This window comes from Anoplolepis gracilipes, chromosome 10 (genome assembly GCF_047496725.1).
Source record: "Anoplolepis gracilipes chromosome 10, ASM4749672v1, whole genome shotgun sequence".
Taxonomy (NCBI): domain Eukaryota; kingdom Metazoa; phylum Arthropoda; class Insecta; order Hymenoptera; family Formicidae; genus Anoplolepis; species Anoplolepis gracilipes.
This window is the reverse complement of record NC_132979.1, coordinates 7,964,434-7,987,721: the sequence shown is the minus strand read 5'-3', so window position 1 is coordinate 7,987,721 and position 23,288 is coordinate 7,964,434. Positions and strand designations below refer to the sequence as shown.

At 32.3% G+C, this 23,288-nt stretch overlaps 1 protein-coding gene across 3 annotated transcripts in view; it reads left to right on the top strand.

The window, feature by feature from the left end:
• The first annotated feature begins 428 nt into the window (after positions 1-428).
• Pnt (ETS transcription factor pointed) overlaps positions 429-23,288 on the top strand; it is a 118,781-nt gene continuing 95,921 nt past the window's right edge. Inside the window, exons 1-3 of one of the 3 annotated variants that reach the window (XM_072900586.1) lie at positions 429-728; positions 7,092-7,204; positions 17,026-17,230. In XM_072900586.1, coding sequence (XP_072756687.1) covers positions 7,097-7,204; positions 17,026-17,230 — 313 coding nt within the window. In that variant the 5' untranslated portion in view covers positions 429-728; positions 7,092-7,096. The remainder of the gene's footprint in view (positions 729-7,091; positions 7,205-17,025; positions 17,231-23,288) is intronic. The other 2 variants (XM_072900585.1, XM_072900590.1) reach the window with 2 other exon arrangements.

Below are 23,288 nucleotides of genomic sequence, written 5' to 3'. Positions count from 1 at the left end.
AAAAAAAAAAAAAATAAAGTTCTCGTAATCTTTCTGATCATATTTAAGTTTTTCATTCGCTGGAATTTTTATACGCATCGAATAAATATCAGTTGCTAACACAAGATAGCCAATAGGTTATATCCTAACGAGCTGACATTTACATAGTGGAAATCTGAGATAAAAATAAAAAACGCGAAAACTAACGTCACTCTCAGACATTAAACTTTTATAAATCTTTCTGATGAAATTTTTATTCGCCTGACTGTAAAGTCGCACACGAATGGAAATATCCAGTTTCCAACGCGAGATATAGCTCATCCGGCGCGTAGTTCGTGTCGGTCGCCACCTGTCAACTGTCAAAGCCCATCTCGTACGCAGCAAGTCTATGGCGAATACGGCCGTTCGCAAGGCATTGGCCGCTCGGGCCGGGGGCCGGGGCCGAAATTACGACGCGAGGTTAGTAGCGCGCTCAGTTTCATTCATGAAACGTCGGCCGCGGAGAGAGAACGCGGCCATAATACTTTTGTAATCTGTATTGTGTATACGGTCTTGTACAATCGCGTCGCGTTGTTGCGTTAGTGCTGCTGCCGATGTGCGTGCGCCTCATAGTCGTACACGTGATTCCCGCTGCTTTGTGTCGCGTTTTTGCATGGTGTTTCCCGGTGCGCGATCGGACCGGCTGGAAATTGTCAGCGATAAACTTCTGGGAGATCGGTTAAGCGGTGGCGGGGCCGTAATCTAAGCAGGTGAGTGAGAGAAAAGAGAGCGAGAAAATTCAACCTTCGCTGTTTATTTTTTTTTTTTTTTTTTTTTTTTTTTTTCATTTTTCTTTTCAAACGCGTATCGCGGATTTTTTGACGTGCTTTTGACGTTTATTTTCGCGCTCCCAAAGCGTCTCGCTTATTATATATATATATATATATATGAATAGATCGTAAAGAACGGAATTCCTGCGATCCAGAGAGAGGGCGAACGACGAAGAGTTTTGACTCGGTTCTTCGCTATATAATATAAAGCTGACATTAGAGCTTTTTTTTTCCTCAACTCGGCTTCGCGTTACTGCGAAAAAAAAGTGGCGATTCGTTCCGTGAATATCACGACGACAAAAAATAAAGAAGTTTGCGCCGAGGATACAGTCGCTGTCAGTATATTTTAACAAAGCGCTGTCTCAAATATAGAATATGTATCTTCCCTTCTGTTTTCAAATCACCGCCGAGCTTAGGTGTGTGTGTATGTTGCGTTCGCGCGCGCACAATTAGACATGGACATATTAATTAAATAAAAAATATCAAAGTAGAAAAATAGAAGTTTATATATTATCATTGCCATTAATTCATTAACATTTATTTCGAATTTTAACTTCGTAAAAAAACATGTTTTTATGCTCTCTTGCAATTTCTAAAATAAAAAAAAAAACTGTAATTGAGATGAGCAATTTAAATTTTTTATTAAAAGTTATTTTGCTATAGAAAAAGTATATAAAGTAAGTTATGTAAAATTATCGAGAAATAATTATGCTATAAATAATCGTTCGTTCTAATCGTTGAAAAAAGTTTTGTTTTAATATTCTTATACATGTCATAAAAATAGGGAAAGAAATGTAACGATGATACATTTAGCTGTCATCAGACATCAGTTCTGGGAAAAAAGTATGTATTTTATTTCTCGATCGGCATGTGTTATGTTTGTTATCCCGCATAAAGGTTTATCTTATGAGTCTCTCTCACAACTGCAAAATGGAAAAAAAGGCTGAAATAGTCTTATCGCAAAATAACAATGAAACCGACTTTGATAACGGAAAGGCAATATGATGTCACCCGTCATGCGAGGTTATCACTACGTGAAGGGTCAATTTAAAATATGTAGATAACCGGTTAAAAAAATTTTTTTTTCTATTAGATTTGAGGGGAAATCACGTGAAACACATCTAATAATAACATAAATCTTACAAAAACAATTCGGAGACAGAGCGAATGACTTTAACGAAAGACTTGCTCCCAAAATTCTTTATCTCACGAAACGAATTATTATCTTAATACATTTTTAAACAATTCTGTAGATATTAGATAAATTTAATTGAGATTTCTTCAATTTTTTGGCATTTTTGTCGATTTGTTCCCGCAAGTTTGCTCTGGTCATTACGATATTTCATGATATTTATTAGAATACGTATGAGAGTAAACTTGTGCCCGCCATTTAAAAGCAACGACTTTTTATTGTCGGCGATAAAAATGATTTAAAATAAGCCGAAACCTTGGAAATGAGAAAAAGAGAAGTGGAATGGTCTGCATGAGAGAGTTGCTCGAAGGTTTTTTGTACAATTTCTCGGGGGCTCAGACCGCAACGCGGCAACGTCGCGACCTGTATATCATCTGTCTCCTTTTATCTCATCTCATTTCTTTCTTTCTCTTTTGTCTCTTTTTCTTTTCCCCTTTTCATGTTTCTCTCCTTTTTCTTACCGTTTGCCAAAGATGACGAACGGTGACAAAGAGGGAGACCGCTTCGCGCAAGAAATGTCACGACGCTTGACTGGACCGAAGCAAGAGCGACGATCATCAGTGTTGCTCGAATAGAGACCCGAGGGTCCAATCTTTTCCAAAAGTTAAACGCACAAATGTCCGAATATTTTGCGAATTTTTGTGAAAATGGAGTCAGCATAGTGACAATAATTCAACGCACCGTTTTCTGCAGACATTTTAAGCCGCGAATAATATATAGTTGACATTATATTTTTGTTGAATATTTTAAATCGCAAAAATTCTTTGAAAGAAACGTGCGCGTTAAATTATTATTAATTATAACAGTCTTTCAATTCCTAAATTCTTAATACGCTGCGGCGTATATTAATGCTTAGGCCTACTTGCCGAAATTAATTTCGGACCTCAGGAGGTTAATTTGCAAATGAGTGATATAGAGCTTATTTGCGATTCGTCCAAAGTCAACGATGATTCATGATTTTTTTCTCAGCGGGCCATCAACGATGTTGAGTTTGGCATACGGGTGCGTACGCACTAGGATACGACGTGGAAAATTTGCCTGCCCGCATCTGGAAACCCAATAACGGCTCCCTCAAGAAAGATATTACGTTGCTTTCATTAAGCTTAAGACAATAGACACTTTTGCGCGATGGGTATTTCGATATTAATACACTTTGTTATCTTGTTATTTGAATATCAAAAACATTTGTGCCGTTGTTTTATTAGAACGTATAATTTTACAATAATCAATGTATTTCACATATTTTGTACATTATACAACGTATATTACGTAATGTATAATATATGCAACGTGCATGATATTAAAATGTGTAATTTTAATTAAAAATATTAGAATACACGGGCGATAATTCGACTTTTAATAAACCAAGATCAAGTATTGTAATAAGAATTTTTTATATACTATGTGAGAGTATCATTCGCTTAATTTTAGGCTTAAAAAAGAAATAAGAGAGAAAGAAAAATTGAATATTTAAAAAATTCTGACAAAAAAAGATATAACGACTTTTCTCTTTTTATTATTTTTTTTTATTATATTTTATAGAAAAGAGAAAAATAGTATCTCTTATAAATATATAATTAGACAAATTCCCGAATCGATTTCAACCGTATATATATTTCATGGACAAAAGTTAAAAATTCAGTATGAATGTAATGGATCGCATACTGGGTTTACGCTCGAAAAATGAATACAAAGATTGAAGCATAAGATTTTTGACTGCCCTTTAACTTTTGCTTATCTCAACTAATCTTTTTTCTCGAAATTTCTTATTGTCCAGTTCTTGGAAATACAGGTAGTAGACATAGGCTGAAAGACATTCCTAAGCATCTTAATAATAGACATCTTCAAAGATTCAGAACGCTTTAGGGTCCCAAAATGTTTTATTAACATCCATAACTTTTGTTTTATTTTCACATTAATAAAAAAGATGTAATAAAAAATATATTATCAGACGGGTTAATTACTGGTTTTGGAGTCCGCTTTGAATCAGTTACCTATCTCGCAATTTGATTTCCTTGATAATAAATCGAATCGAATTGATAGATTGATGATAATACACAAGTGGAGAAAGTACTGATAAGTACTAATATAATTAAGTAAATCATTCAGGCTAACACATATCAAATCAAATCTATTTTATAAATAGACATACTTAAGAGATTATATAATTTATGTAATAATATAATATTGTAAATATTATAATATTTATAATTAATATTACATTATAATATTTATTATATAAATATTATATTAAACTAAATTAAGCATTCAGTATAATAAATTTATCCGAATAATATAACAGTTTGAGTCATTTGTTCTCAAGATATAATTTCGTTTTTTTTTTTTTTTTTTTTTGCAGTAGTATATTATTACAAGAATTGATTGTTAATTATTGACCATTAATGTGTTATAATTAAATAACGTTTCGCTTAAATTACACGCGTAATTTCAACTGTTTTAAATTTATTCGTAATCTTTTTTGATACTCGAAAGTAACAGTGATATCATCAATGGTCCATCGTATTTTTTATTCGCAACTTGATAAATTTTTACCGGAAATTTATACGATATCTTTTTACGACTCAGATAAGCATCTGAGTGATAATGAAATGTGCCCAACAAAATGTAAATTTCAAATAATCGCTATCAAATATAATTGAGCGCGCGATCGAAGAATCATTGACGCTAATCCTAATTTTCCGATGTATTTTTGCTGATGTTTGCAGGATTTTAAGATATCGTAATTTATTATTCCTCTTTTATTTGGCACCACAGGTTATTATATTATTTTTAAAATTATGAAAAATTGTCAAAGAACGTTATCTTTTATGAAAATATCAATCACTGTCGCGCGTGAACAAAGATAATCGTAAAAGATCTTTCGGGACTATGTATACAAAATTGAGTTACTCTGCTTTAATTAATTGTCTTTATCGCTCGTCAAATATCGTAGCAGGAGTGTTGATAATTTACACGATAAACTTCATCGGTCGGTTAAATTATTTTTATGTTTAATTGAATGGGTGATCACTGTATAAACTGTCGAGTATTACGCATAAATCACACCCACTATTCGCTTAACTTTCAATAGAGAATATTTACGTATATATATATATATATATATATATATATAAAATTTAGCAGCAAATATAATTCGAGAAAGAAATATTAATTTAAAAATATTACGAAAAAATATATACGAGATATTTTACATTTTATAGTTTATAGAAAATTATGCCAAATTAAAGTATGAAATATCTCATAAACTATTCAGTTTTTGACCATCACACCCTCTATGTGTAGAGTGTCCGATAATTGGTAAAAAACCTGCTGATGGCAGATTCTTGAGATCATTTGGAGACGATTTTTCCTCAGCGAATATGTCGAAGTATCAATAATTCCGATTTATAAGCGATTGAAAAAAGGTGCTTTTCGCAAACTAAACTTTTTGAAGCTAAAAAATTACCAAAACTACATTCTTTTCAGTTAATTTCAGATAGAGTTTAATAGAATTTTAATTTAAGGCTTAATTACGAAGATATATAATGATAAAAATTGCAAACAATGATGACGTCTCTCGATATTTTCGCTGAGGAAAAATCGACTCCAAATGATCTCAAGAATCTGCCAGGTTTTTCAATTACTGAACACCCTATATCCTCTATTATTAAAGAATATTTACATATATATATTTTTCTGCGGTCTTTTTAAATTAATATTTCTTTCTAGAATTATATTTGCTGTAAATTTCAAATACATCAAATACTGCCAATAAAATGAAACTTGATATAAACAATAGCTAGTTAAAAGATATTAAAGAATTTCTTATATATACATTTTTACACATATTTGTATTTGTAAACGATATCATTTCTCGGCACGGATGATAAACCTAGGCATTTTTTAGATTGATAAGTTCTGCACGATTTAACATAATCGACATCGCGGCAAGAAAGATCCATTTTCTACCGTTTCGGAACTTGTTGTTAGAGGGTATCTTAAAGAGAGAGAGCGAAAGGGAGAGAGACGCATGTAAAGGGTCGTGAGAGTTAACTAAAGTTTTCCACCTACCATCTGGCGGCTGAGGTTCCAGCCGGAGTAACCTGATCCTCGTCGCGACAGAGATTCGAATATCTCGTGCGCCTCATCCAGCGAGAAACAATAGCTTCCCCTTCTTTAATTAACTCCCTTCTTTTAAATCGCTACAAATAAGATTTTACAAAATTAATTTTACAATCAAAAATCTATTCGAATAATAAATTCGATTAATCGATAATAATGTAAAGGAATTTTTTTTTTATGATTTCGGATTGATTGACTGACTTAAAAAAAAAAAAATAAGTCAGATGAGAGCAGAGAACTTGACATTTTACATGGTTAACGTCATCTGTAATCTTTTATAGATTATTTAAAATATTTAAATTTTAAAGATGTTAAAATTTTTAGCAAAGAAAAAATCTATGCACATAAATTATGTTTAAAATTTGCAGCTATATCTTTTGATTGCTTTTGCGCCTTCAACTTTTATTGCGTTCATTTTTATCGCTAAATTATGACGAATGAAAATAATCACACCAAATGTAACATTAAATTTGAAAAAAATTGTAACGAGTAACGATCATCGACGAAATTTTTTTTCAGTCGATTTTAAAATCCAAAAATCGGTTCAAGTTGAGTTTAGAGACTCCGTAATATTCTACAAGTTCTGCATCATTGGAACAATTGTACGACGACGTTATATAATCACTCGGTCAGTGTGTTAGGACTCTCTTGCTTCGCTTATATTATTATACGCATCATTCTTTGCCGAACGATATCGATCGCGTATCTAAAAGCGGACTATTTAGCGGTTGATAAATAAATGTATTCCCCGCGAAACCAGAATATCGTGCCAAGCTAGCGAAGCTGGTATAAAATTATAATTGGGACATCGTGTCAAATGATTCAAGCGCGAAGAATCATGTAGTCCCCAAAATCTTAACTATGTTTCCTTTCATTTATCCGTTCGATAATTTTAATATTTTTTATTAATTTATTTATTGTACTCTGGTACTTAATTTTTTCAAACTATTTTACGATTAAATTATTAACAATTCATTTTTTTCATGCAGTCAAAATGGACATGGAATCCTTGTATGACTACGTGGAGGAGGATCAAGATTTTTACGAAGAAACTCCTGCAACCAGAAAAGGCGGTTATCCTATTGATCATAGATCCATAAAAGTAAGTCGATCAATAACATAATAATATAAATAAGAAAAACTCGAGATACGTTTTTTTGTTGTATACTTTTGTTTTAAAACAAATATTTTTTTGAGCTCCGACAAGGATTAGAAAACCAACGTGATAAAAATATGCGGTTCATTAAAATCGACTTTTATATGTTACACATTTGTTCTCAGATATTTATAATATAAGAATTTACAATAATTTAGGGCTCCTAAATTTCATTCCGTTTGTCGAATATATGTGTAAATGTTAAATCCATTTTCACTTCTAGAAAAACGTTTATTTTTAAGAAAACATTTACACATTTAAGCTCGCTATTATATATTTAAACGAAACGTATAAATATTTAATAAACGTGAAAATATTTCTAATAAATGGATGTACTAATTATACGTGTAAAAGTGTTTTTCGTTTAAATGCATAATAGCGGGCTTTACAATAATCAATTTTCCGGAAGTTGTAATAATTAAATGAATTAAATTATTATACAAAAAAAAAATATACAAGTAAAATTAAATTTATTCAAAAATTATTCAGACATTATATTTGGTAGAAGTATATTTTATGTATTAGTATACATACTAGGAAGTATGTTTTTAACGTGTAAATCTAAACCGATATCTGTAGTTACAGCTATATTTTTATTGCTATAATATATTATTATTTTTGAAATAATCTCTAGCAAATAATTGAAAACACAATATACTTTTAAAAGTTAAGAGAGAATCCACGAAAGTGTGCATGTCGATACTTTCAATTATATTTTTACTATCGCCAAAAAACATTATATATTATCGAACAATTTTTCTATCAAACAATTTAAAAAACATTTTGACATATTTTAATATATATTAAAATTCAAATATAAGGTAATTGTCCATATTACTGTGTCTATGTATTTAAATAAGTCATAAAAAAAAACTAGCACAAAAATATAGTAAAATATTTTCTATTGTATCATACACATTAATAGAGAGTTTACTTTAGTTTAAAAAATATTTTGTCCTAGGTTTTTTATGTCTTATTTAAATACAACAGTAACACGGACAAATCACCCTACATCTTTTAACAGATTTATATAAAAGTCAAATTTCATATATTTTTAATATATCTTAACATATATATTAAAAATATTTCAAAAGTCAAGACATAGAGAGATTTGATCCCCCCGAGGGGATGTGTGACATCGCCTATTTTTATTAGCCTCCTAGAAAGAAGATTCAACTTCTGTCGAGTATATCGCGCAATATCGTGTCCAAGTAATGGCGACCGAGTGTGAGAGAAGCGCTACAGATATATTCCTCGCTCTCGAACGACGACGAGCGCGTTGGCCGAGTTGGTGATTGTGCGAGTGCCACTAACAATTCGTTCCTTGTCGCTCTCCGCCTTCGTTTTATGAATGAACGTAGAACCGGCACTCGGCTCCCCCCGCCCCCTCCCTCCTCCACCGTCCTCCCCAGTCCCTTCCCACCCGCTGTCCCCTACGCCTTCAGCCTTCAGTCTCTCTGTCACCGACTGACCCTCGTCCGTCTCGTCTCTGCCCTTCGCCTCCGTCATATCTTTCTCTCTCTCTCTTCTATGTGATTCTCTTTCGTCTCTTCTCTCTCTGTCTCTCGTTCTGTCCATCGTTCAGCGAAGCCGAACGCGTTCGTTGCTGATTTGTACGCTGTGAAACAGCCAACAGTTGCGTCGACTGAAACTCTTGGTTCCTTCGAAAACCTTCGAGCTTCTTCGAGAGGTGCGTAAGAGATATGTAACGTCTCTAAAAATCTGTTGTAATTGTTTGATTAGATTTTTACTTGCATCCTGGGTGAGTTACTTTTCGAACGTTTTAGAGAAAATATATTTCTTTTTCGAAAAAGATTTTTTAGGTACATGTATTGTATTAGTGTCGTGTTATGAGTAACACTTTATAAAATCTATATATAAAATCTACATATAAAATACACAAGGAGTATAGTCTTTTTAGCGATACACTAAGAGAGGAATCAGATAAAAAAATATCTGCAGTTTAATTTACTTCACATCAAGATAAAACAAATGTGTAAAGACTTTCGATCAGCTCGAAAAATAATAATAGTACGTTTCTATATATAATACTGTTTTCTATGATATCTTAAATTAAAACATGTACATATTATCGATCTAGGACATATGCTATTGTTATATACTGAGGCATTTTATAATATTCAATCCAGCAAATTTAGTAAATATTAAATATAAGCATTAAAAATTAATCAATACCTTTTTGCCTTTGTCATATTTCTTTAGTTACGACAATTACATTTAATTTAATTGTAAATTTTTAGTCGTAATTTTAACATTTTTTGTATGTTTCAATTTTAATTATTTTCGACACGAAAATATCGACTAATAAATATCCTCACGATTTTTTCATTACGTGAAAATCAATATCAAATTTCTAACAAAATCTGACGCAGCCAAAATTAGAAATAAAAATATATATTTCTCACGTTTCTTTTTTCAGATCCGTAACTGTGTATTTATTGGAATATTTTTTCGTAATTTTTTTTTTTAGAATTCATACATACAAAGACTAGATGTGAGATAAACATTAAAGTTATTTAAGAAGAAATTAGAGAGATTTTTATTTTTATGGTCATCATTTTTATGTATAGTTACTATAAAAATGTTAGTTCGATATAATATTCACAACTTTGAAAAATTGAATTATATTTTGCAGAATGAATTTAGTTTAACTCACAGATTAATCTCATTAATTTTATATTTTAAAAGGCTAAAAGGGTGCTTAGCGTAATGTCAAATTCACGAGTCCCGAAATGTATTAGGTTTATTAATTTTTAACGTAATTGATCCGTCCTTTCTTAAATTACTTAAATTCTTAAAAATTCTTTCTTAAATTACTTAAAAAATCAACTTTAACTGACACTTATTAAAATGGCCCGTGGATGGAGTGGAAGTTGGAGGGGAAAAAAGGGCGAGTGCGATTGTTCGTCGTATGAAAATTGAATGAACCGCGAGGCCTGAATCGTAGAAATCCGTGCCAGTTGAGAGTGAAACAAGAGTGGAAAAGGCAACATACACATGCGCGGGAGGAAATGCAACGCGCATACACAGGGGAGAAGAGAGAGAGAGAGAGAGAGAGAGAGAGAGAGAAAGGGAAACCTAAGCCGCCAGAAATAGCATCCCTTCCCGCATCATATGCGGCCAGACCTTCTTGCATGCGCTTCTGGTCGGTTCTAGTCGCATGCACCGTTGACTGCCTAGCCTACGTCATATATTTCCCCGTCGCAGCGACGTCGACGACGACAACGACGATGCGGCAACACTTCGTCCTACTCGTTCTTTGATTTTTTTTTAATTTCCCCATATCTTCCCCATGTGACGGCGAAAGCCACAATGTAACTCCAATCGTCCTCTCTTATTGCATGTATTTTTTAAGGCATTTGATATTTTTTTTTTTCATCAGCATTGAAGGACCTAAAGCGTGACTGGCACAGACCATCAGCTCTCTCTTTCTATATGTATTATACATATATTGATATATATATATATTGCAACGTCTCGCGCGTATTCCATTTTTTTCCCTCGTTATTAAACACCGAGCGCTATTATTACATCGCCTTTCATCGTTCGTTATAATATTTTTGTTACAGACTACCCACGTAATGCACATGCGCGCCTCGCAGCTAGTGCACTCGCATCCCACGCCTTCCATTCTTGGCCTTCTATCCGTTCTTTGCTTTCTGTATGCGCGGCGGCAAAGACGTATAAAAGGACAATGTAATTTTAGTTTCATTTAACACAATCTTTGTGCAAAGCGCTGCATTATCTCGTACATATATTGTTCTTAAACATAACGCTTAACTCTTTTCCGCTCCTCGTTATTTCAACAGTCGCGACATTTTTTCCTCTCCCATTCATTGCACATTTGATCTTTATCTATATGCAGTGTCCTTTTACCGCCCTCTTGATTCATCGTCGAACTAGATATTGAAAAATAATTAAACTGTGCATCCCAACAATCGTAATTCTGTTTGTGATTATCACTCAAAATAATCACTATTGTTTCTTTTAAAATATTTTTTTAACATTTAATATTTTAGTATATAACTTTACAATTTATATATTCTCGAGTAAAAAAAAAAATTTTATTAAAATAGGAATTTATAAAACATTCAGTAATACATATACTATGATTATGATCGTTTTTAATCTTCCGCCATTAATAGTAGGCTGCCCAGTTGATTTAATGACTGAAAACTTCAGCCATCGATCTCAAATTAAGCGTTATGGGCGCGGTCTATCCGCTCCCTTCGTTATAAGCACGATATATTTCTATCAATATTATTATGCATTCTCTTTTAACATTCAATTGTGTGTATGTCGAAACACACAGCTCGAATTTTACGTAAAACGCGTCCACTCAAGAAAAATATTGTATTTGTTTCACTTATCATTTATTGGATTGTATAATCTGACCGTGTTTTCTACGATTATGTAAAGTTTATCTTTTTTCTCACAGCCCATGGCATTATCAATTATCGGATTATCGACAAGAACCATCAATAAATGCACGACTAATGTAAACATGTGAAAATATAGAAATTATTATTCATATTCTCACAATTCAAACAGTTATCTATAATGAATAATTCCATCGTTATTGAAAATTTTATACGCAAATTAATTAACGAAAATGATTTGTCAGAGTTTCATAAACAATGTGTAGTAATCATTTTTGCATGAAATATAAGCTCGTCATACAACATCTACTCGTTTTAAACGAGAGAAACGTCCCGGCATTGATTTTTGCGATAAGTTATTAATGCGAATCGCGTGAATGGACGGTTTGCTAATTTAATTTGGTCCGCATTCGAAATGAATATATAATCGTAGCCACGTCTGACCGATTAATTAATCAGCGTAATCGATAAGATATCGAGGTCGGCAAATCCAATGCAAGACGAAAGTGGGTTTCACGTGGTTTCATAATTTCGTAGCAAGCATATGTGAGTGTGTGTGTGATTTCTTGTGTTTCGTTTGTTCAATTACCTAATATAATATTATTACGCAGCAGAGAGCTCGGATCTTCGTCGAACTTTCATAATATTCTTATCTGTCGTATCGTTAATGGAATTAATATGCAATATTGTATAGCCCTTTTCCTTCTGCGTTATGAAAATTTCCATCATAAAGAACGTCGCATCATTTCTATAGAAATCTTATATAAACCTGAATTAAAATTAATTAGAATTTATATGCTTTTTATGATCTTGTATTTAAAAAGAGAGGAATCTGGCTCAAGCTTTGATTAACTTAATTAATATTCATAGGTAACTTGATAAAAAAAAATATATATAGAGTCAAAGAGAAGAAATATATATAGAGAGAAAGAAAACAGCGTTTATACGGTTAAATATCTGACATTTAGCTATTGGATTCCAAATATGTAACATTTAATTACTGGATTGGATTGCGCAGTGTAGACTAAAAGTTTAATAATTTATACGCTCATACAACAGTCACAGAACAGTACTGTTGTAATTAATTATTAGTGTTAAGCTCGATACACGGACGATTGATCGTGATAATCTACCAGCTGAGTGTGCGCTGTCGTTTTCTCGAATATGTCACTCGCGCGCGTATCGATAAGCTATATCTTATTTTTAAACGCATACATACACACGTACACGCAGTATATCCCGAAATAATAAAAACATCAATATTCCGCCTCGTTCGGTTTTCCGCTTCGCGCGAGGTTTCTTTCATTTGTCAGATAATCAGCTGATCGACTATGCGCTTTGCACATTGACTCATTACAAATACATTGTCCATGTCGATTTAATTTTCACATGGTTTTTCACCATCTGCTTGAATGACTTTGACAAAAAACACCTTGTTAGTTAATTATATTTATCGCGCGATCCGAGATAACACGTCGCCTATATAGCCTGTTTCGTGCGCATTGTCGTCGTGGTGCTTGTAACGTTATGTAATGAATGAGTTTGTGGCGATACACGTGTTGTTGAAATGTCGAATTATACCTTTTCACGCGAAGCACACAGTGTAATTTGTATATGTAGATATTAACATAAATTATACTCAACATTATTCAAACGTGACATCAAATCGAATATCGATCCAATTATCTTATATTCTTCAATGGAGCACGAGTTGAGCAACATTGTAAATACATTTGTGTCTGAATTTTTAATTAGACCTGGATGTCTTTTTCCTAAAAGTTCAGAAGAATGTCTGAACATTCAGATCTTCTGAAAAAAAAAAAAAAATCAGTCTGAAAATTCGAACAGTGTGTCTGTAAGAAAACTTCATGCATTTTATCTGTAAAAAATAACTGCACAATTTTTAAACTAATTTTTCAACAAAAAAAATGTCTCTGATGATTAAGAAATTACTTTGAGACATCCAGATCTGAAAATTCGGACAAAAATGTTTTTGAATTATTGGTAATATTTTACAGTGCAGTTATTTTTTACAATGAACTCGAGACATGCACTCTCGTATTTCGAGATGAATTATGCATCTTTTATAAAGAAGACTTAAAAATATCTGTATTTTCTGTAAACTCGTTCCATTAACTTCTATTTTCCTATCTTTTTTTTTTTTTTTTTTTTTTTTTTTTCGTCTTATCAGGCATTTTATATTTATTCTAAAAGCGAAATGGGTGACAAACAACTTGCAACGGTATTTCGCATCTATGATGTCGGCGCAAAATTTATCTTATCGCTTAATGACTTGAATGTCGCGCGTGCATGATCGAACGTTCGCGCTAAAGTGATCCAATCTAATATGCTCATCGATAGAATTGGCTATTACAATGTATGTACGTGTGGGCTTCTTACCGAGAAAACCCCTTACAGAGAATCGTCAATGAAAGAAATATGTAGCCTGATGCAAACACATTCTCCGTCTACAACATGTGCATGATTATCATTTATTGACAGTTTGGTAAAAAAAAAGAAAAAAAAAATTAGATATTTAATGGACGATCGTGATGACGGAAGGAAAATTTTGTTAGTTATCATAACATACGAGTTTTATCTCCCTGATATATATATATCATTGCTTTTTTAAATAATGATGCATTTCACGCTTCAGGATCTTGATAAAAATATATTCCTGATATCTCGGATTCACTTGACGTTTCATTTCAATCAATGTCTATTTTTGATCCATTTTGTCATACAAGCGTGGTATGTGTAGATCGTGTCACGCTTATCACGTACATATAAGTATTTAAATACAAGTTATCATGTTTAATATTCGGGAAGGGAGTTCACATCCGTTAGGTCAAGCCATGTCCGATCATGAATGGAAGATGTTCAACACAGGCGTACGCCGGGGTTAAAATCAAATTACGTAAGTTCATGCGCTCGAATTGCGACTCATTGATAATGCTTATTCATGAATGAATCGATCCAGTTTCTCGTGTTTCGACGAACGTAACTTATCTCCCGATATTCTCGGATCTCGCTGGCGCCGCCGTTCGTTGATTTTCGCTTTTCCGCCCCTCGTCGCCCCTTCTCGTTGTGTGTATCTGTGTGTGTGTGTATACTGTTGTGCGAATAGATTTACATGTCTGAAAGGACTATTATATACCAGAAAACGCGCCTGAAAGTCTACTTTTGGCGTCAGTGAAAAACAATCGTGCCTGTTGCTATCGAGATTGCGCGAGATAACGCGCATTCCTTGCAAATCGCAGTTGTTATCAGGCCTTTCAAAGTATCATCTCACATACACGCAAACAAATAAAATTGCGCGACCAGAATTGCATCAAATATAATACAGAGATATATGGTGTATATATATATATAGTTCTTTTTTTTTTTCTTCCTCAAACTTTTTGCATCATCAGATCGAAAGAATTTCATTCAATCAATTTCGATTCGCTCGGCGAATGCGTGTTTGTGGGAAGCTTTTGTACCCATGATAACCGAGATAAAAATTTGCGTAAAATTTCCGAGCAAGGTCATGGTCAATGCTTGATGAACAAACATTTGCGACTGCAAATTCTACACATCAGCATTCGGCCATCTTATCGGCATATATAGCCACCGGAATTTTACTCCCGTCTGGCAGATATCGTCGTTGTAGGCGACGTCTCGGTCACATATTATTGATGACTGCGATGAATGGATACATCTTCGTTTAGTATCGAATATCGATGACGAAAGGCGAAGAGATGACAAATAGATAGAAATAAATATAGAAAAATCGTACGAGGAAAGATGTTTGAATGGAATGTGTCGGGATTTCTCCGACATGCTTTCTTATTGATCTGTAAATATGTATTGTGTTCTCGTACTATTGATATAGTCAATTAAATAATTGTCGTACAATGCAGAAAAATTGTTGCGCGAGTTTGAACTTGGTCAGTCACAATATTAACGTATTATGCCATTTTTTTCTCTTTTTTATCAACAAATACATATTTTAAAATAAATGATGCAGTGTATTGATAAAAGAATTTTATTAATATATAAAATATAATTTAAATAAGTTTATTTATTTAAATCTAATACGAAATAATTATTTTGTCTAATTAAATATATTTTTTAGATATTTATTATATATATATTTTTATAGTGTTATTTTTTATAATTTTCAATAGGATGAGCCAAAGGAATTTGATCGTTGTTTGCACAATATTGTCTGATATGGCTATAATTTTTCCATTTATATTAACAAAATCAAGGCCAATGTACAGAAAAAAATTATAGTCGTATCAGATAATATGGTGCAAACAGCGATGCGAAATCCGCAATAGATTAGAACAACGTAGAATAAATGGATGACATTTGACAATTCGAAATGTACGATATAAACATTAGTGAGATGAATAATAATAAATAATAAATGATATATTAAAATGACATTATATATTCTATATGTTATGTGAGAAGAGACAAATATCTATATTTCGTTATATTTCATTTTTTATTTTATTTAAAAAATTGTCAGATAAGAAATTTTGACAGAAAAAAATGATGTCAATATTAGGTATATTATATAATATATATATTCTAAAAAATTTGATAAGATTATGGGATATCTGTATCTACAAGATCAAGATTATACAAATTATATACATATAGTTCCTATTTTTGTAAAATATCATGATTGATGAAAACCGGAATATGTCTCTCGAAATTGAAGCTTTATTGAATGATGTTATCAAACTGGATAACATTATTTGTTTTTTCATTGAATCAAAAGGATTATTTTTCAAGTCGATCAGAAAGATACGTTCGCGCATGTCAAAAAGAATATAAATTTCTCCCTTACGAGTCAGGTTCATTGATTTCGTAGTACTAGCTCACGACACGCGCACGTTACACGTCGTTACGTCACGTGACGTTTCATTCAACTCCAAGTCTTTCATACGAAGGTCAAGCGAGTCGTGACTATATATCGCTGGCACGAGCACACTCTCTCTCCATTCTTTTTCCGCTCTGACAATGAGCTGTGTCCCCTTCTTTCCTTCATTTCATTCTTCCTCGACGAGTAATGTACACCGCTTCCTCCTCGTCGGCAGCAGCCAATCGTTATTCTTTTAATTTGCCTCTCTCATACCGTTCAACGTTTCACTTTATTCTGTAAAGTTACGTCAACGTTGTTCTTTTTTTAATAAGAAAGGGTCAAATCGTATCCGTGATAAAATTTTTTGTTACTGTCATGTACAATATTATCGTAAAAAAAAAAAAAAATACGTAATATATTTATCACGGCAACGCAATTGTTTTTACATAGATAAAAACGAGCGGCGTGTACGTCAACTTGAATTAATAAATTATATTTTTGTTTACTAGCGCGATGTTCGAAGCATGGGCAGCTTTCTGGCGAACGGTATTACTGATGGTAGCGGTATGCTGACGATAATGACCAAGTTGTTGAAACAAGAGCTGTTCTCCGATGCCGAAGAAGAGGGTCTGGTGCCGACTCTCCCCGGCAGAGACACCTCGATGCAAAAAGTACCCTCCGTCTCGGACCTCTCCGATCCGGAAAGCTCTTTAGGTGAGTCTTTACAATTAATGTTTCAAATTGTCCTCTTGTCAGTCGAAACATAACTTTTAAAGAGCACCATTTATATGTAAGGATGTTACAATAACTTCTAGTAATATTCAGTATTTTATTATTTAAATCTGTTTAAATATATTTTTAAATTAATATAAAAATACTTGCATTAGATTATTTATTTATTTATTTCAAATACTTTGTAGAAATATTTTTCTAAAACATTTTTTAAAGAAGCTGCATCTTTAAGTATTCAGTAGTTTTAATAGAACTAGTTTTCTTCCATTTCATAATATTATAATTTCTTGAACTCGCAGCTCTTGCTCGTTGCATATTTTATCGTGTTGCTAATAGCACGTGCCAACGGCGTGAGAAAATTTTACGAGACTATTTGTCCAGACAGTGTAATAATAATCGTCCCGTTTAATATTCTCATTGAGCGGTCACGGGCGTGGAATGATTTTTTCCCAAGTTTAAATAGCAGCTGTCATTTAAAAAACGCAATATTATATGGATAGTTTTGTAGCCGTTAATAAAAAAAACTTAGATTAAATTCCAATCTGTGCGAAAACTACATAAAATATTGTGAAATATCTTTATGTTTATTTATTTTATATATGTATATATATATATATATATATAAAGATATACGAACGCAGTTTCTCAGAATGATAAAGGAATAAAGTGTTAATACGAAGAAAAGTGAAATCAGCTCTTTCAAAGTCGCCTCTTGAAATACGAGAGCGACTATGATTCCGATAAAGTGTTGTGTTAACGTTGGATCCCGACACTTAAGGTACACTTACATCCGATGACGTTTGCTTAATACGAGCACGAAGAGTGCGAGCTGCACTTACACACATTACGATTTGTTCAATTAGATCGCGCGAGTTGTATTACACTCAGTGCACTGTATCAAACGAAATATATTTGTATCGGATGTTTATTGTTTACTTTTAATATATTATAAAAGAATAATTATTCTCTAAGTTATTTTATAATACTATTTTTTAATAATTTTTTAAAAATAATAATTACAATAAATAGTAATAAATGATTTTTTTTTTTTTTTTTTTTTATTATTTTACATATCAAATTCAATCTGCGAATAATACCATTTTTCACTTTGTTAATTAAAAGAGTAATGTAGCAGTTATATTGCTAATCGATAGTTAAATATTATCGAATATACAGGGTGTATAGTAATTATCAGATGTCTTTTAAGAATGGATTACTTGGAATTTAGAGACGATTTTTTTTCAGCGAAAATGTCGAGGGAGGTCATCATTTTTTTGCAAACTTTTAATTTTTGCCGTTATATATCTTTTAACTAAGCAGTAAATTAAAATTTTAGTAAAGTAAACTCCATCAGAAATTAACTAAAAAATGTAATTATATATTAATCTTTTAACTCCACAAAGTTTCGCTTGTGAAAAATTCTTCCTTTTCAATCTTATAACTCGAAAATTATTGATCCCTTAACATTTTCACTGAGGGAAAATCGTCTTAAATTGGCTAAAAAATCCATCTTTATAAGGATATGTAGTAACGATACACCCTGTATATAATATCGCTATATATATGTACATCTGTTTAAAAACAAGTTAAGTAAATTTATTCTATAGCAATATTATAACATTCAAAATAATATCCTATTTTTCCATATTATTTTTCAATATGAATATAAGCAATTTAAATATAGTTTTACACCCCGGTATATATTATAGAAAAAATATATATATTAAATTTTTTTTCAGTATTATGTATACTTTTTCAAGAATTAATGTATTTTTTTCTTCCAAAATAATATTGAAAGAGTATTTTATATACAATTTATAAATCTTAGGACAGAAGAATTAATCTTTCAATAACCGAGAAAAAAAAACGTGACAGGTTTTATTCGCAGATAAAGATGCGTAACAAAATTTCCCAATATTTTTCGCAAACATTATAATATTATGCTAGCTTATTTATTCATTATCTCGATAAATTTTTGATTATCGCGTGATAAGTTAACCACCAGTAAAGCGGAAAGAAGTGACTTTTATCGTTGCAAAAAATCGAAATTTTCTAGGACGATTGTATTATCGTGTGTGTCGAGTGGCAGTGCGAGTCATCCTTGTTATACTCGCGGCTCGTCATGCACGATCAAAATGTAGCGAGAATTTACGAATTGGATAATCAGCAGCATCCTCATTAAAGCCCCCCCACTAGAACGCCCCCGCCTTCCATTCTCTTTCGGATACGTGTATGAGGCTGCACGTACATGTCGGACGCGTCGCCCCCACCCATTTATCCGCTCTTATTCTCGACTTCGAGGGGGCATGAGAATTTTTCAGTGATTCTGCGTTTTTTTTTTTTTTTTTCTAAGCTCACGCAACCGCGTATTCACATGAATCATTTTTATAAATATTTATGTTTAGATTTATTGTATCGGAGGCCAGACGGATAACAAACTGTATTCTTTAAATAGTTGCGCGATAACGAGACGTCAACAACATTTGTTGATAATTGATTATGTATGTGTTATTGATAAAACTGAAAAATTATATGGAGAAATAAGTGTGAGAGATACATAAAACGAATATTTATAACAGAGAGAAAATATGTGTGGCATGTTTGAATACTTGAAAAATATTTGATACCGCTATTGATATTTTTTTAAACATTTTTACGTTTTTTAAAGAAGATCGCGTTAGTTTTGTAAATAAAAGGAATATTGAAAATTTTTTGTTGAGGGGTACACATTTAAATTATTTATATCCTAAGTAAATTATATTTGTGTCCGAGATTTCACCAAATTTATACCAACCTTTTTCTTGCGTTCAATTAAATTCTTATTTCAATTAAAAATATTACCAAAGGGATATTTTAATCTTTTTAAATAATTTTTTATTTGAAAAGATTAAAATAATCTTCAATCACATTGTCCAAACAATCAGAATTTTAACATTCCGGAAAATACGTGAAACACGTTTTATTTTTCCGCGTACGATAAATAAATTTAAATATTTTATCCTCAAATGATCTTGGAAACATTTTCTGGATTATTATTTTTATGTTGTAATTACTTATGGTATACATACATATACAGTAAACAGAAAAATCTTTTTGCTTCAATCTTTTCTGCCGTTACTTTAAATGGAAATACCGATGCTGGTAAAGAATATTATACGGGCGTTTAAAAAAAATCCATCTATAAGTTGGGAAAGTATCCCACGCAGTTAGCAATTAGAACATAAGCAATGCTGTGTAAATATACGAGCGTGGGGTTTCAATTGGATAGCACAGAGAGATTATATGTAATATACAACCGTATAATAACTCAACTTAAGCGGATAAATCACATATAATTAACCGATTTATTACGCCTGTTATTTGACTTTCGGTGCGCGCGTGAATTATGTATCGCTCGTAATATCGTTTATTGGCGAGAGATCCATTATACGCGGCCGATAATTGCTCCAGATAGAATCATTGTCACTCGCATACCAATACTTGATTTGTATCTCACGCACTTTAAATCGCGAACGTCCATTGTGACTACGAATATTAGTGTTCGACTCGTGACTATTACGTGACGTAATGTCTACGCAATTCTCCATTTACGATAATTATATGAAATATATTTATCGATCGCGCAATATATTTATACGTTTGAAATTGTCTTATAAATTTACAAGCGTCAAATTTTTGTCAAATCAACATGAATTACATACAGGTTTTTATGTATGTAATATTAGGCCGAGAGAAGCATATAAACATCACGTACTCCATCTTAAATATATCAACTATTGCCACGATGGTTCTTTGAATTTTCCATTATATTTACGCGATGATAATCTATACTTTCCACCGACTTTTTTCATAACAATCCCCAACACTATTGTCCGACGTTCGAGCGTTCGATCTTTGCTTACAACACGCTGCCATAGATGACAGACGGTAGGTAGATAATGTTTTATGCAAATAGCCATTGTCTATCTTGACATTGACGCGATGGCGAGATTTGTTTTGCGCTTCTTATGTGGCTGTCCGTCTTATGTTGCGCACACCATAACGCAGCCATGTCACGAATGTGCAACACTATGATAAATTCCGGCTTTCTCGCGCGCGTGCTCGTAAAGATATGTCGTCTCATAAATATGAATTCGAATTCCCTGGCAAACACCGTGTCGGGCCAAGGAACTTCGAGGAAAGTTTAGTCACACCACGCGATACTATAACTTAACAATACTTAAATACCAGAGATGCCTATTCGAAGATCGCTCTTAAACTAGGAAAATATAAAAATCTTTCCCCCCCCCCCCACACACACACACACACACACACACACACATACAGCTTTTATATTTGCTGTTTATATTTTACATTAAATGTATATAAATTGCTTCGTATCTTAATTGCATCTTAATTGGCTGGAAACATAAGTGCCTCGTACATGTTATTTTTCTCCTCTTTCGTATCTTCTAACACAAACTGTTAATTAACATGTCTCTTAAAAGGAAAAGATTATTGTCATTATTATTAATTATAGATAAAATAGCTTTAAACTGAAATTAGAAACAGATGGCTGAAAAATTTCCGATGAATTATTAAAATGCCAAAGTTTATTTCCAAATGAGATGTTTTTTTTTTTTTTTTTTTTTTTTTTTTGCGATGAAAACTTTACGATATTAAAATTTAATCCTCATATATTTTCTTATCCTATTCCCTTGTATAATATAATCTTATAATACTTTAATTCTGCGTTAAAAAAAATCTTCTCTGTTGTTGCCAGTCACGTGAGTACAAGAGCCAACGTATCTTTCCATTTATTCCACAGCCAAATCGACACCGGATGATCGAAGCTCGTTAAATTACGTGCTCCGACTTACTAAAAGCTCTCGCCCTGCAACCGTGTATATTCTTATCTTTTTGTCTCGTGCCTCCATGCGTTAATCGTAAATCGAAAATCATACTTTCAAGTTAAACATAAAAAATTTTATATACATTTCGATACGTATGAGGGTAAACAAATAAAAATCTGTCAATGTGTTATATTTTTATTTATATTTTTCAACATTTAAATTTTTATAAACGCGTATTCATTTTTAAAAACAAAAAAAAATACATCTTAAACTCGTGCGAGTTCAAATCTCTCGCACGGATATTTTATTCCGTTAGAACGTAACACCCACGTCAACTTTATGACCGCTATCATCCTAACTCGTCAAATTCAATGAATAAATACTTGAAAAGATCTCGGAGAGGCGAAGCGGCGAGAGGGAATAAAAAAAAAATAATAATAAAGTTGTTACACGTGTGCGAATCCGAATTTGTTTGGGTGTTGTCGGGAAAAGGAGAGTCGAAAGTAGAAGGAGACACAGAAAAGAAATCTCGCAAAGTCCTGCACCTGCGTGGGAATAAACGAGAGATGACGCGGTGAACGGGGGTAGGGGGTGCACGAGAAGTTTCTTTCGGTAAGAAAACGAAGAGGTAGGGTAAAAATCGCCTAGTCGATACATTAAGCCCCACAAATGCCGCCATAAGTGATTTATTATAACCATATTCCCCGAACGCGTACCGTATCTTTATAAATAGATTGTTCAAAGTAAATCCCACACTCGCGAGAGACGAACATTCGATATCTTCATCTCTCTTCTCTTGAACTTTCTCTTCTTTTATATCCATTCTTTGAAAAAAAAAAAAAAAAAAAAAAAAAACCACAGACTTGGAATTCTCAGGGAATTTTTTTATTCTTTTTGAAAAATTCAGAGAATTTTCGTGTAATTTTATTGGAATTTAGAGAATTTTTTTTTTAATTATCTGATAATTTTGTTCTCACATTCTAAAATTACGCTTTGAAAATATAAATACGTCTCCATTTTTATTTATATTCAATATATCTTAATAAAATATGTAACATATATAATGCATATTCTTTGTAATTTTTTGATGATAAAAAAATGAAAATTTTGTGAAAGTAATAAATGCTTATCTTATATAAAAGTTATTCAGTTTTTTTCAGTACATTTACAAATCTAGCATTTGAAACTGTTTTTTCTTCGTATGAGTG